The sequence below is a fragment of the Eptatretus burgeri genome, chromosome 14 (assembly GCF_056783735.1).
Source record: "Eptatretus burgeri isolate ZD-2024b chromosome 14, Ebu_testis_v1, whole genome shotgun sequence".
NCBI lineage: Eukaryota > Metazoa > Chordata > Myxini > Myxiniformes > Myxinidae > Eptatretus > Eptatretus burgeri.
In genome coordinates, this window is record NC_140974.1 from 59,788,582 (window position 1) to 59,803,791 (window position 15,210).

Genomic DNA, 15,210 nt, shown 5'->3' on the forward strand with positions numbered 1-15,210 from the left:
GAGGCGAGGTTGGAAATGTGACTTTCCCAGGAAAGGTCATGGTGATTGGTCTTTATGGTATGCCACCACCATAGTCTTCATATCTTGTAACATCAAGAATAGTCGTCTTAAAGGTGCTCCACAACTCTTCAGGATTCCCCAAAGCACCCAGGACTCCCAAATCCCCACTCACCCTGCTCACAAACTCTTCAGCTACCCTACTTTGTGGTTGCAGGAGGTTGATCAGCATCTCAAGGAGATGGGGATGGGCAAGGCATCTGCCAGGGGGATGGCCAGACAGAGGCCCATGGAGTACTGGCCGAAAGTGTATGTTGCGAAGCACTGCTCCGGCACATGCTCCATACTTGACTTGATGGTGGTTAAGTGAGCTGTGGAGCTCTGGCTGAAGGCGGAGCAATTCTAAAACGGGCCGCCCCATAGGATGGGATGGCCCAGAAGATGATTCCCACAGACAGCGAGCGGCCAATAACGGGACGCGCCACCTCTGAAGCAGTTCCAGAGGAGGAAAATGCTGTGTTCCTGCATGCGCCTGGCTGATTGCATTTGAGACCAAAGAGAACAACATCTCTCTGTTTTCATCGCTCCCCACAAAAAGGACCATTTTGGAGAGTCACGGAGACATCGCTTCTCATTGCCACTCCCTTGTATCCTGGTTTCCGCGGCATACTTCTGCTCCAAACTTGATTTTGCTCTGTTTCACACCAATCTCCATGACACCAGCCCAAGACTAGCTTGTGCCTGCCGAAAGTCATGACCTCTTCCCTTCGTTGGGTGAATCTGGAATTGTCGACGTCATAGCAGTTTATATATTTCCTTTGTACATAAGTTGTTTGCGTCAGCTTTCATTCCTTTTCTTGTGTCTTTTGAATGCCAGATCTGTTCCATATTTTGATAGATCGGCCTGTTCTTTCTTTTCTCCCGATTTCATCCATAGCTAGCAGAGTACCCACCCCCTGGGTGGGTCAAGTTTGTGCATTACTTGCTTAAAAAATTATAGTCTGTGTTTTGCAAGAAGGCTATAGATGTTTGCGTGGTGTGCGCTAAAAAGGTTCTAGATTGTCTCAAGGTCAAAAGGATACGTTCCAATAGTAGTTATGATCTAAGGGGTCGAAAGGGTCTAATCTCTTAAGCATGTAAAAAGGGTCTAAGTCTAAAGCTCTAAATGGCCAAGGATCCAAGCTAACATGTCTGAAGGGTGTAAGGGTCTAAATGGTGTTAAGGTCTTAGGGATCTTTAGGAGTATAGGGGATCGTAGGGGTATTAAGGATCTTGGGGTCTTAAGGGTTTTGGGGTGTGGGGGTCTTGAGGTTCTTGGGATCTTAAAGATCTTAGGGGTCTTGGGATCTTGGGGGACTTAAGGATATTTGGGGTCTTAAGGGTTTTGGGGGTGTGAAGAGTATTTGGGGGGTGTTAAGAGCCTTGGTGGGCCTTCAGGTTCTTGGTGGTTTTAATGGTATTATAGGTCTGAAGGGCCTTAGGGGTCTTAAGGGTCTTGGGGGTCTCAAGGGACTTGGTGGTCTTTAGGGGTTTTGAAGGATCTTAGGTGGTTTTAAGACCCTTAGGGGTCTTAAGAGTCTTTGAGGTCTAAAGGATCTTCAGGATCTTAGGGGTCTTATGGGTCTTTCGGGGGTCTTACAGGTCTTAAGGGTCTTCAAAGGTCTAAGGGGTCTCATCAGTCTGAAGGGTTGAAAGGTTTAACGGGACATTCCAATAGTACGTAATTAATACAGCAGCCGTACGTATAGTCAGGTGCAACTGAGGTTTAAAAAGTACATAATTAAAAGACATATAGTCACGCGGCTTTATGGGCGGCTTCACTCTCAGCTTCATCGTGTTTTTCGTTTTTAGGTTATGTCTCTGAAATAAGCTCATAAAGTGGGTCTCGGTGTCCAGCCATCCATCCATCAGTATGTACTGTATGTATGTACGTTCGTACCGCATTGACATTTGACGAAAACATCTTCTCAAAAACTACGTGGCCGATATGGACCAAATTTGGAATGATGCTTCAGGACAGCCAGGTCTCATTGGCTTGTGCTCCCAATCCGGATGTGCCCCCTTTAAAGGGGATGTAAGGGGGGGTAGGGGGGGTTTACCCAAAATATTTGAGTTTTATTCAAAAATATTTTTCTCAGAAACCGCTAGACAGATTCAAACCAAACTCGCCACGAGGCATTGGGACCATGCCCAAACCTTAAATTGTGCTTCTCATGGTTAAATCTCCCCCAGAAAGGGGGCCATTGGCCCCTCCCCGAATCTTTCATTTTCACTGAAACATCTTCTCCACGATGTCAGCGATACAGACCAAACTTGGTACAATGCATCAGGACAGAAAGGTCTTTTGGGGTTGTGCTCCCCATCCAGATCCGCCCATTCAAAGGGGGGCTAAAGGGGAGGTTTTGTCACAAATATTGGAATTTCATTCAAAAATCTTCTCAGAAACCGACAACCGGATCCAGACCAAACTGGCCATGCAGCATCGTGACCATGCCCTAACCTTAAGTTGTGTTCCTCATGGCCATATCTCCCCTGGAAAGGGGGCCATGGCCTCCCTCTCCGAATCCCATATATTAACTAAAACATATTTTCCTCACAAACTACATGACCAATATGGACTAAATTTGATATGATACATCAGAACAGTAAGTTCTCATTGGGTTGTGCACCCCCATTCGGATCCGCCGCTTAAAAGAGGCTGAAAAGGGGGATTTCACCTCAAATTGGTATCTCCTGTGATGAGGCTGAGTCTTTGGGTCTCTCACTCTCTCACCGCAGGCAGGTCAGTGGTCTTTCTGTCTTCTACCATCTCCTCTCTGGCCTCTCCCCCCCCTGCTCCATATGTACCCCCCATATTTACCCCCCATATTTACCCCCCATACATAGATATGTACCCCCCATATTTCCGCAGGGCACTCAAATCCACCAGCAACCCCCTTCTGGTAAAACTACTAAAATCAAGAATCACTGCTCACCTTCACTCTTTCATTCCTCTTTTTACCACCTTTGGAACAAATTGCCACATTCTCTTCAATCCCACTCTTCTGTGCAGGTCTTCAAAACAGCTGTTCACCCCATCTCTTATCTTCCCCCATCCAAAACCATGATCTTTTCTACCCCTGCTAATCCGCCCCAAACCCACATCCTTCAAAATCCCTGCTTTCCTTCCTGAAAGTCCCTGTTGTGTAAGGACCTGAAAGCCCTTGTGGTATCCATCTTGTTTACCCCGTGTACGGTGTACCCCGCCCCATGCCTCTCCCTTTCACAGATCTCCTCATGTCTCTGCTCCCCACTGGGTTTTTTTTCCTTCCCTCTCCTGCCCCTATTGTCTCCTGCTCCCTTTGTTGTGCCTTTCTGTGTATTAGCTCTCATTGGAGCTCGACAGTGTATACAAAAAAAAAAATATATATTTTTTATATATATATTATATAAAATATATATATATAATTTTTTTTATATATATATTTATATAATAATTTTTATATATTTATATATATATATATATATATATATATTTATATATATATATATATATATATATATATATATATATATATATTCAAGCAATTTATAGAAAAAATCTTTTCAGAAACTGATGGTAAGATGCAGGCCAAACTCTTCATGAAAAATAAGGACAATGCGGTTAAATTAAGTTGTACTTCCCATGACCGTATCACCGTATCACTTCAGGAAGAAGGGGCCATGGCCCCTTTCCCCTCATGCCTCATTCTCACCCTGTTGTTGGGGAAATCACCGTCAGCCCCCCACGCGGCAATTTTTATATGTCCAGACAAGCATGGATCAGCTTGTTACGCTCGCCTCACCACACGTCATTACAGAGGCACAGGCTTGTTTTAACTGAGGATAATGACTGTACATGAGTTGCTGTGTTATCATGACTTACACCAATCATAATATAAACATTTCTTTTGCACAAATATATTTGTAATATTGATGATATTATTTATTTGCAATTTGTTTGTAATCTAAAAAGGTCCAAGTGGTCTAAAGCTCGAAATGGCCAAGGGTCCAAGCTGTTTAATCTGTTTGAAAGGTGTAAGGGGTCTAAATGGTATGAAGCTCTAAGGGGTATAAAGGGATTTAAGGGGTGTAAAGGTCTAAAGGTTCTCAGGATCTAAAGGGTATAAAAGGTCGAAAGGGTGAAGGGATCTAAAGGTAGAGCATCTTCAAGGGAAAAAGAGTCTTCAGGGTCGAGAGGGTCTTAGGGGTTTTTGAAGTCCTTCGGGGTCTTTTGGGTCATTGCGGTGTTTTTGGTCCTCTGTGTATTTTGGGTCTTCTGAGTTTTTTGAGTTCTCTGGGTCTTCAGGGTCTCTGGGGACTTTTGGGTGCTCTGGGTCTTTAGGATATTAAGGTTCTTTGGGATCTTAAAGGGTCTTCAAATGTTGAAGGGGTCTCAGCAGGCTAAAGGGTCGAAAGGTAATTTCCAAAGGTACATGAGACCTGGTAGGTTTCTGTTTCACTTCCTAAAGCCCACCCACATGTGGAGATAGCAGGCAAGAACAGCAACTTTCACATAATGCACACAAACACACACACACACACACACACACACACACACACACACACACACACACACACACACACACACACACACACACACACACACACACACACACCACACAACACAAAACACACAACACACAACACACAACACACAACACACAAAACACACAACACAAAACACACAAAACACAAAACACACACGGATACTTTGAGATCTGGGAGGGCTCTGTTCCACCTTCTGAAACCCGCATATTGAGATAACAACCAACAATAACAACAACACACACACCAGTGCCAAGTGCTGTTGTGGTAATAGTTTATATACATACTCACAAGTGCAAATATTCACACACATAAAAAGTACATAAAAACGACAGACACAAAGATTTACCTTGAAACAGAGTTCTTTGAAAGAGGAATTGAAGTGGGAAATTAGCAAAATTCAATTTAAAATATCTACCAAGGCACAGAACATAAAATGTCAGTCCATACTCTATGCCTTCACAGCTATAACAAACATGGCGAACATGATGTCGATGGACCTTATTGTTTATTTTATATAAGTGTCGATGTCGAAGTGAGGGGTGGATTACAAAAGCAAATCGCACAAAAAGGTTAAACAAAACGATGTCCTGTAAAAATAAAATTGTATATTTTCAGCAGATGAGACACCTCCTGAGGCACTCATTGCACAGCACCGCGGGGCCCAACAAAGGTGGAAACGTATGTTCAAGCGATGCTAGATTGAAAGCATGGGTACTTTTACCGAAACGAACCAGGCAACTTGGAGAGCGCTCGGCAAGTGGCTTAACTACTCAAGCAAGCACTCCAATGAAACGGTTGATAAGCAACAGCTGGCTTGGCAAGTGATGAGCATCACCCATCTGTTATATTAAACACACACCTCCCGGAGACGCAAAAATGTAAAATATGTCCAAATTGGACAAATGAACACTTTTTTCAGCAGCGGGAACTGCTGATAAGTTCAATTCTGGAGCTAAAAATTTGAAATTTGGCTTAGTTTCAGAGATTTTCGAGGTTATGGCATGTGCGGAAATGAAATAAAGCCACAAACGCTGGAGTCTCCGGGCATTTATAAGCATTGCAATGTACCCAGTGATTCATACTTATGATGGATGATCAAACATTCAATAATATGAGTGAGGAAATTGGAAAAAAAAAACTTGATCGTCAAGAAATCGTTGTGGCCTGTTCCAAGTCAAGATATGGTTGAGCAGTCTAAAAACACATGGCAGCTTCAGACCCCAGCGATGTAACCCAGGATGCACCTTAACACCCCATGGAGAGCGAGGTGGCCGAGGATGCGCCTGATAAAGGATAAAATTAAATAAGGCCGTTAATTATTTTCAAAAGGGGTGTTTTACCCAAACATCCAATTTTCACTCATACACTCCCTTGGAGTTCCCTTAGTATGCATGCAAAGGTTCAGGCTGATAGGTTTCATGGCTTTGGAGTTATGGAGGAGACACACACACACACACACAGACACACACACACACACACACACACACACACACACACACACACACACACACACATCGTAGATGCTGTATGTGTGTGTGTGTGTGTGTGTGTGTGTGTGTGTGTATGCAGTGTATATATATATATATATATATATATATATATATATATATATATATATATATATATATATATATATATATACTGTATATACACATACATACAAACATACGTATATATTTGACGTGAGGTATGCAGTGATGGAAATATAGTTTGTCATGAAACAAAGTTTAGGAATCTAATACACACATATTCCTTTTGTTCACCATGTACAGTATATTGCAAGATAAATGTGATAAAGCATACTGCACACACAATTGGCATTCTATAGAAGTACTAAGTCCAATCGCCATTCAAAGTCATTGCTTTTGGTGATGTTGGAAGTTAAAGTGTGGCTTAGGCCATGACGATTGGGGCACAGAGTTCCACAATGGGTTGGTAGCGTGGATGTGCCACGAGATTTACATGTGCCTCTACATCTTAATGCAGCATCATGCACGGCACACTCTTGGAATGACTTGCACATGGAAACATATCCTAACCTGACAAGTTTGATGATTTTAGTTAAATTATTATCAAAGCAATGAGAAGCAAACAAACAGCCAAATTAAGAAGTAGACACAAGTTTTTTTTTGTCTATTACAATGAGACCATTTATGGCGAAGTGGGACATACATATTGCAATTGGGGTGTATTGTGGCACAAGGTGCATTAGGACACCCCCTCAAGCAGCTATTCTTGGCCAATGATATTAAGTGCCAATGTGTTGAAACAAGCAGTACCAACACACCCGTTTCCCCTACTTGTAGCTGAACCTGTCCGCTGAAATATAATTTGAAAGTAAACATAATAATTACACATCATTTGAAGTATATCGAATTAGGCCAAGAATAGTTGCTTGAGTGGATGTCCCAATACAAACCATCCACATCACACTAAAGTACATATATTTTGAAAAGAATGTCTTACCGGTGGTCCAACATTTCCAGATACGCCTCCATCACCTGGTGGGCCCTTGGTAAGGATGGAAGTAAAGAACAAAGGAAGGCTAAGGATGATTGTCTTGTGTGCATTTCTGTAAGTATTATTGCAATTTCCTTTGCATCTTATAAAGTTACAATTTAATTCTTAGTTCTTCTTTTTCTTTAACAGCCACAATTATACCCACGTTCTTTTGGGGTTGGCCGGGGGAAGTTTGGCGCAAATCTTTCACGAACCGGCTGGCTCGGCCTGACATTCAACTATAGTTAGGGCAGGAATTTGGAATTTGGACCTAGTGCCGGTGATAGCTTACCGACTCTTTGCGAAGGACACCGTGGGATTTTTAACACCCAACTAATGCCGGCAGGCAGGACGTCCAGTTTAACGTCCATCCGAGGGACAGCACTCACACTGATAAATCACCCAGCCTGTGAAACACTGGGATGACAGTTTATAGCAAGGTCAGGATTCAAACCCAGGCTCGTAAGCTTAGTGGTGAGTGAATTTCATTCTGAGTTAACTTCCTTCAATTATCATATTTTCCTAATTGAAAGCCATTAATTTGCCCCATATCTCTTTATGGAAGAAGTTTATTCAGAAAATTTCATTGCGTTCTCAAAGAAGAAGTATTCAACGTCACGAGCAGATCTAAAACATTTGGAAGGGCAGAGCAGGGGGATGAAGCACTCCTGATCCTCCCACTGCAACCTACTAACCATCAGAAGTGATGAAGTCACAAAGCATAAAATGGGGCTACAAAGGTCTGGGGGTGTATCTGGTTTGTGAGGTGGTGCAAAGGTGCAATGGACAGATATGGAGACCAGGTGAGATGCAGGGAAAGACTCATGTAATCAGTATTCAATATGACCCTCTAAATTAACTTGATACTAAAGCTGTCAAAGTACTGTATAGGATGAAAAAGGGGGTGTACATTTCTTGTTCTCCACCTTGGATCTGTGTCAGAATAGTTCAAATCATGGACCTATCCTTGCCCTTGCCATAAAATAAGCATTTGAAAATTGTCTTGCACTTGCAGTTGTAACATATTTGAGGCAGGAAACACGGGAGCCTGCTTGATTTTCGACAATATTTACCTTTAACCCTTTAATGCCCGATTCTCCAGGCAGCCCGTCATCACCCCTGGCACCCTGTTTAAGAAGGAGATGGACCGTTAGTCAAGAAGGAGGTAGGATTCAGGTATGAGGAGGAAGGAGGGTATGAAGATAAATCATGTATGAAAGACAATGAGGTAAGAAAGACAATTTACAGGCATTGTGATCATATTTCGGTTAAAACATCAAATCACAAAATTGTTAAGAATGATGAACCGTGACCAGAAAAAAACTTTGCTCAATGAGGAAACATTTTATATTTAAACTAGCAAAAGTACCCATCCCCAATGATGGGAAAAGCTAGCCATGGTGGTGGTGAGAATAACGACAGAAGATTAGAGTCGGGCAGTTGTTTGGGAAATTAAATATATCCTGTAGCGCTCAACTTCACCAAAGGTGGCCCTATTCAAAACAATGACAACAGTGGAGAAGTATACCCCATCATTTTCCTGGGGATTTCCCGGCAGCCGAAGGAGCCGCTAACTCTGCTAAAACCTGCCTGGTACAACCTTTTATCTCTGTGACAAATTTGCTCCAAATCCATCCAGAGGTGTATAAGTGTACAGTACATGTAACACACAGACAAACAGACAGACAGATCGACATTTATAATTATAGATGAAGAACTGATAAAGTGACTGGCATAAAGAAACTGTTTAGTCCACTCAGAATCTTCATATTCCTCCTGTGTTACCCTATCCACTTTCATTCTGGGTTTCCCTGTTTGGTATTTCCATCTGAGCACTTGCCTGATGATACTGTGAGACCAAGGTCCTTCAACTTGTTAAACATTAAAAAATGCTAAATTATGAACTCATTTCCTTGAAAGCAAGGCGATTCATCAATGTGTGTGCCATCACTCGGATGGACATTAAACTGGGCGTCCCATCTGCTGACATTAGTTGGTGGATGTCAAAGATCCCACGGTGTCTTTAGCAAAGAGCAGTGCTCACAACTTGTATATTAAGAAGGTGTGCATGCTGCAATAGTTGCTAACTCCGTCAAACACTTGTTTCTAACTTATAGTTAACTTGCCGAATAATTACAAGTTTCTGCATTTGTTACCGAATATCTGCTTTTAACCACTTGTGATCGCAGGCAAAGCCTGTCCATCCAGTTTGCATGTTGCTGGTTGAAGATTTCCTGAACATTGGTGGTTACATTTAACTTTGACTGACTACGACATTCTAACAATTGATTTTAATAGAATTGTTGGGCTTTTTAATATATAGATGACAACATAAAAGGATAGAGATGCAAACACTTCCAGGTATAATTGTTACTCCAATGCTGTTGATTATAGATTACAAGTCAGTATTGTCATCTTAGGTTCAGCACAGGGTTCACCTGCACCCTCCCTCCTCCCCGCAACCTCTCCCTCAACCTACCTCCATTCCCCGCACATGTTCGGTATTATGCAGATTATTCTATAAATGTTATGGAAAAACTTAAAAGTTGGCTGTAATTCCTATTGTTTTTGTATTTACCAGGCACTTGAAAAAAAGGAAATAAATAAGAGCAGATCACAGGCTCACCCGCCGACCCTTGGTGCCAATGCTACCTCTTCCTCCTGGCACACCGGGAGGTCCCTGAGAAATGGCCGAAGCATTCCAATTGGAAAACATAGTTAATTGTTCATGCACAAACCAATAATAGTCAACAGTGCTTGCAATAATGACCAATAAAGTACTGCATTAACAATTGTTCATTATTTTATAACAAGTACCTTTGGTAAAGCAAATGTTTGTTGTGGCCTACTTTGAGGAAAGTAGTAAACTTGTTTATCCAGCAGATTGATTTGTTGGAGGATAAAATTTAATTCAGGGATTGAAGATTATTTTAAAAATGCACTTTATATTCATCCGACACTAACTGATCTATAAACTTTATGATAATCTATAAACTCATTTTGTATAATTAAGTAAATGACTATCAGGAAAAGTAACTGCAAGCCTGGTTAAAGACTTATAAGTTCATGCTTTAACTGTTGATTTCTCTAGCAAGGTTGTGAATTAAAGTTGAGTTTAACAGAGCTCGTAACTATGGGTGAGAAACAACTAAGATATCATCAGGAAACAATAAATGAGAGATTGATGCACAGCCTCGGTTCCTCACAAGATTCTCCAAATAATCTAATCTCATAGTCTATGTGCACAAAAGAACACACTCACTGGTGGTCCGGATGGACCTGAAAGCCCCTGATCTCCTGGTGGTCCAAAGTGACCCTGCAAATAAGAAAGGGGGGGGAGCATGAGGTAAAAAGCTGAGTAGTAAGTCCACAAACAATTATTTTCTTACACTCATAAATTATTCACTTTTTGAATGAAGTTCAATTCACATTTAATGGAATGATAATACCATTCCTTTTGTGCCATAAAGGTGAATAGGGCTGCTGAGGTATTTCAATGGAAAGGAGTACAGTCCTGGATGGGTCACCACTCCAACACAGGTTACCCCAAATGGTTGTTACCCCAGTACACTGGGGCTCATTTTGCCAACCTCAGAAGGATGACAGGCTGAGTCAATCCCACCTGGTGTTAATTGAATGGCAAGGGGCTCAAACTCAGGACCCTACGGTCCCAAGCCAGCTGCCTTAACCACTAAGCCAACACCAGGCTTACTACATTTAATGCACATGCTGTCAAGTGGTCTGGCGTTTTAAAATCCCGATCGTAATTTTCATCAAAGATGTAGTTTGGATTCTGATGAAATTTGGTGAACATGTTGGGTGTGTGACAAGGACGAATTGATTGGATTTTGGTGAAGATCCGAATCTGGATACAGGAATTTAATTGTCCACTATCGCTTATTCATCAGGTGAAGCCGTATTTCGCAACTAAAATACATATCTGTTGGTTGTTCCACCATCCACACCCTGGGGTAGGGGTGGGGGGCGCACTGAGTGCATGTTCACGCACTTGTGAGAAAAATATTTTGCCTTAAACTAGGGCAACCCAAACACATTTTTTTTTCCCTGAAACCATTGAAAATCATTTATCACAGTCTAATTTGAAGGGGAGAAAAAATTAATCGAAATTTTTTTGCTATACACAAAATATTGTGAAAAGCACGAGTCGATTTTGCCAGCGATGCCACATCTAGAAGTCACATTGATTCGAATGGCGGCTTACATAGAGAAACAGTGCATTTTGAACTCGGATTCCGATGCCGATTCCACTGTCATTAGCAACACTGAAGGTTCTCAGTATGTTGAACATGATCAGTGAGATGTTGACAAAATTAGCGATGGAAACTCTTTCGGGGGGATTGTGAAGCCGTATCATTTTGAGCCTTGAGTGAGCAATTCAGAGGAAAATGGCCGAAGTGTTCATGAAGATGAAAACGCTGGTCGTATGTTCACTACAGATTGGTAGGTTTTGTTTTTCTGTTCAATTGACAGTTTATAAGGAATTTTGTATCAAATGATAAATAATTTACATTACTCTAACAGAAATACACGTCATCGCCTGACAGCATGGGAACAACCCAGGCAAATTTTGACACCATGGACAAAATGGGTGAAAAATGCTTTGTCCTACCGTCGCAGGCTGACCAGGTGTCTTGTATGTTACGGGATCGTCCCATTTCATACTTTCCCAGGATACCATTTATGTCAGTGGTCGTGTGGTATTCGTGCTGTGGGGCTGTCGTACCGTGTTTGTGCTGTGTCATATCGTGTTCGTGCTGTGTTGTGCCATGTTTGTGTTGTATTCATGCCGTAGTGGTGCTGTGTCATGCCGTGTTTGTGCGGTATCATGCTGTGTTCATACTGTATTTATGCCGTGTGGTGTCGAAGTCCTACCCCAGTGAAGAGGGGAGTGGTGCTTGGGAGTGTGGGATGGTCGTTGGCATTGTGAGGGTAGGGGTTGATGGGGGATTGTGGGGGGATGGGGGATTGTGGGGGGATGGGGGAGGGGTGGGATGGTGGTGTGTATTGTGGGGGTGAGGGTTGATGGGGGATTGTGGTGGGATGGGGGAGGGGGTGGGATGGTGGTGTGTATTGTGGGGGTGAGGGTTGATGGGGGATTGTGGGGAGATGGAGGAGGGGGTGGGATGGTGGTGTGTATTGTGGGGGTGAGGGTTGATGGGGGATTGTGGGGGTTTGTGGAGGAGGGGTGGGATGGTGGTGAGTATTATGGGGAATTGTGGCGGGATGGTGGGGTGGTGGTGTGTATTGTGGGGGTGATGGTTGATGGGGGATTGCGGAGGGAGGAATGGTGCTGGGGATGGGAGGTGAATGGTGGGGGGTGGGTACCCTGAAAGTTTTAGCATCCTTGATCACATCTTCTCAGAGGAGTTGATGATGATACATACATACATACTTTCTCTCCACTATAAATAGATGGTGGCTCATTTGATTAGCAGAAATTTGTGTTAATCAGAGATAATTATTTTCAGGTGCTCTTGTGGTAACTGCCGGGCAATGGCAACAAGTGTTTGATTCACCGCTCAAATCATCCGTGTAAATATGCTGGTAGCTCGGTAGAGATGGTCTTACAGTTTCGAGTGATAGCTGTTTCTTCCGCTTAATTGTGAGTATGGCATCCCCTATCAGGTCAAGTATGGGAGCATGTGCCAGAACAGCGCATCGCTGCATCCACTTTCCGCCAGTACTCCAGGGGCCTCCGTCTGGCCATCCCCCAGGCAGATGCCAAGCCCATCCCCATCTCCTTGAGATGCCAATCAACCTGCTGCAACCACGAGGCACGTGATCGGCCCATTGGCCTCCTCTACTCACAAGACTCCCTCGCTGAAAGAATCTAGTGAGCAGGATCAGCGTCAGGTAAGCGAGCCACATGTCCATACAGCCACAGCTGACGCTCACGGAGTATGCAGGTTACAAATCTCATTTGAGTCTCCCTCAGCAACCGCTCATTGGACACAAAGTCCGACCAGCGATAGCCAAGGATTCTCCGAAGAGACCTGATACCAAAGAAATTAAGTCTCCGTCTCAGATCCTTGGTCAGAGTCCAAGTCTCACATCCATAGAGCAAGATGGGAAGCACCAAGGACATGAAGACTCGGACTTTTGTCCTCCCGCACAGGTACCGGCAGCGCCACACCCCATTATCCAGTGAATCCATGATTCCCCAGGCCCGACCCAGACGTCTATTGACCTCTGACTCACAGCCAGCAGAGACATGAATATTATTGCCAAGGTAAGTGAATCTCTCCGTGACCTCAACATCCTCACCACAAACAGGCACAGACAGGACAGCAGCATCCAAGATGTCATTGAAAGCCTGGATCTTTGTTTTGATCCAGGAAACCCATAAACCCAGCAGCTTCGACTCCTCATTCAGCACCTCCCCAGCACTTTCGACTCCCCCAAAAGGATATCTATAGTCTCCGCAAAGATGACTGCATCATCTGCGAAATCAAGGTCAGAGATCTTGACATTCTCAAACGATGCACCGCAACTTGATCTCTCCGACATTCTCCCAATAATCCAGTCCATACAAGTGCTGAAAAGTGTGGGGGCCAGTGCATACCCCTGCCGAACTCCAGTAACAACTGGAAATAAGTCAGAGATGGTACCACCACATCTCACAGCACTCTCAGTACCAAAGTAGAGTTCAGACATCAGATCTTTCAGTTTTGCTGGCACCCCACGAAGACCAAGAATCCTTCAGAGGGCATCCCGATTCACTGAATCAAACGCTTTTCAGAGATCAACATAGGCTGCAAGCAGCCCCTGCCGAAACTCTCGTCTGCGTTCGGTGAGGACACAAAGAGCAAGGATACGGTCAATCGTTGACCTCTTTGGTGTAAAGCCTGACTGCTCTGGACGCTGGTGCTCAAGCAGAGCACTGGTGCCCCTATCAATCATGGCATATAACCACAAGATGTAGCCATCTCTGTTGTTTAATCACAGTGCTTTGTTAAACGTTCTGTATTTCGATACAAGCACCAAGGACGCATTGACTTCGGCATATTTGTAGAAAATCGAAAATTATTAGACATTTGAGTTCAATCATTTTGCGATGTAACCCATGGACAGTATGGATGTGACGAACCACTTCCTCATCTGACGTCATGCTAATCTCAGGAAGAAGAAGAAGATTTAGACTTTTAATTGCAAATTTACCAACTTTATAATTCGGAAATCAGAAAAAGACACATCATGTCTCTTTTGTAGGATATCAAGGGATAGATTAGGCCAAAAAAAAAATGTTGCATTGGCGTAACGGGTCACTGAAAAATAGGGTAGGTCGGTCGGGATCTTTTTTTTTTTTTTTTTTTTTCCTAATAAATCCCAAAATTTTTGGATAATAAATCCAAAAATTTAATAAATCCTAATAAATCCCTCCCAAAATCTCCCCCGGCTCGAGTACCACCCTTTTTGTCGGCGGGTTCTGTCCGAAACACTTCCGGGTTTTTGCGATCGCGATCGCAATCAACAAGATACTTGAAATCGATAGCAAAAAAACAAAAAAAAAACGTAGGGTCGGCGGAATTTTTAGGGTCGGGCGGGTTACGCCAATGCAACATTTTTTTTTTTTGGCCTTAGCGTCAAGGTGGTCTGAGTGTTTGGGTTCTCCTTTAAACTGGTATACCAAGGACCTCACAAGCTTGCAGAGCAGAGTGAGTATACATTTATATGGATGACTATAACAGCCAAAATCATGTCAACTACCTACCATGACACCCTTTTCACCAGGAAAACCAGGTGGACCAGATGCACCTCGCTCACCCTGCACACAAGCACAATCATCACTCCTCACATTAAGGGTCACAAGGGTGTTTTGTGATGTTCCTTTTTTGCCAATTGTACAGAACTTATAAGAATAGGAACGTCAAATAAAAACAAGTCTTTTTACCATTCATCTTGGGTTATTGCATTTATTTGTTACACATTCAATTTAACTGCCATTGCCATATTTTGTCATAATTATTATTGATTTTCGTAAAGGGACTCTACAGTATAGTAATAATTCACTTTTACCCAGAATTAGAAACTTCAAAGTTGAGAACTGCACTAGTAGTGAACTATGCTGCTGTCTCTCGACATCCATGACTCTGTATTTTGTAGTTGTTAGTAGGGGGAACATTT

General features: G+C 43.0%; 1 protein-coding gene across 10 annotated transcripts in view; it reads right to left on the reverse strand.

The window, feature by feature from the left end:
- COL27A1 (collagen type XXVII alpha 1 chain) overlaps positions 1-15,210 on the reverse strand; it is a 216,149-nt gene that overhangs the window by 83,810 nt on the left and 117,129 nt on the right. For 9 of the 10 annotated variants that reach the window (XR_015051287.1, XR_015051288.1, XM_085855093.1 and 6 more), the window contains 5 exons: positions 14,798-14,851; positions 10,328-10,381; positions 9,692-9,745; positions 8,139-8,192; positions 7,033-7,077 (listed from right to left, as the gene is read on the reverse strand). Coding sequence is in view for 8 of the 10 variants with exons in the window: in XM_085855093.1 (XP_085711219.1) it covers positions 7,033-7,077; positions 8,139-8,192; positions 9,692-9,745; positions 10,328-10,381; positions 14,798-14,851 (261 nt within the window). In the remaining 2 variants the exon portion in view is untranslated. The remainder of the gene's footprint in view (positions 1-7,032; positions 7,078-8,138; positions 8,193-9,691; positions 9,746-10,327; positions 10,382-14,797; positions 14,852-15,210) is intronic. The other variant, XM_085855095.1, reaches the window with a different exon arrangement.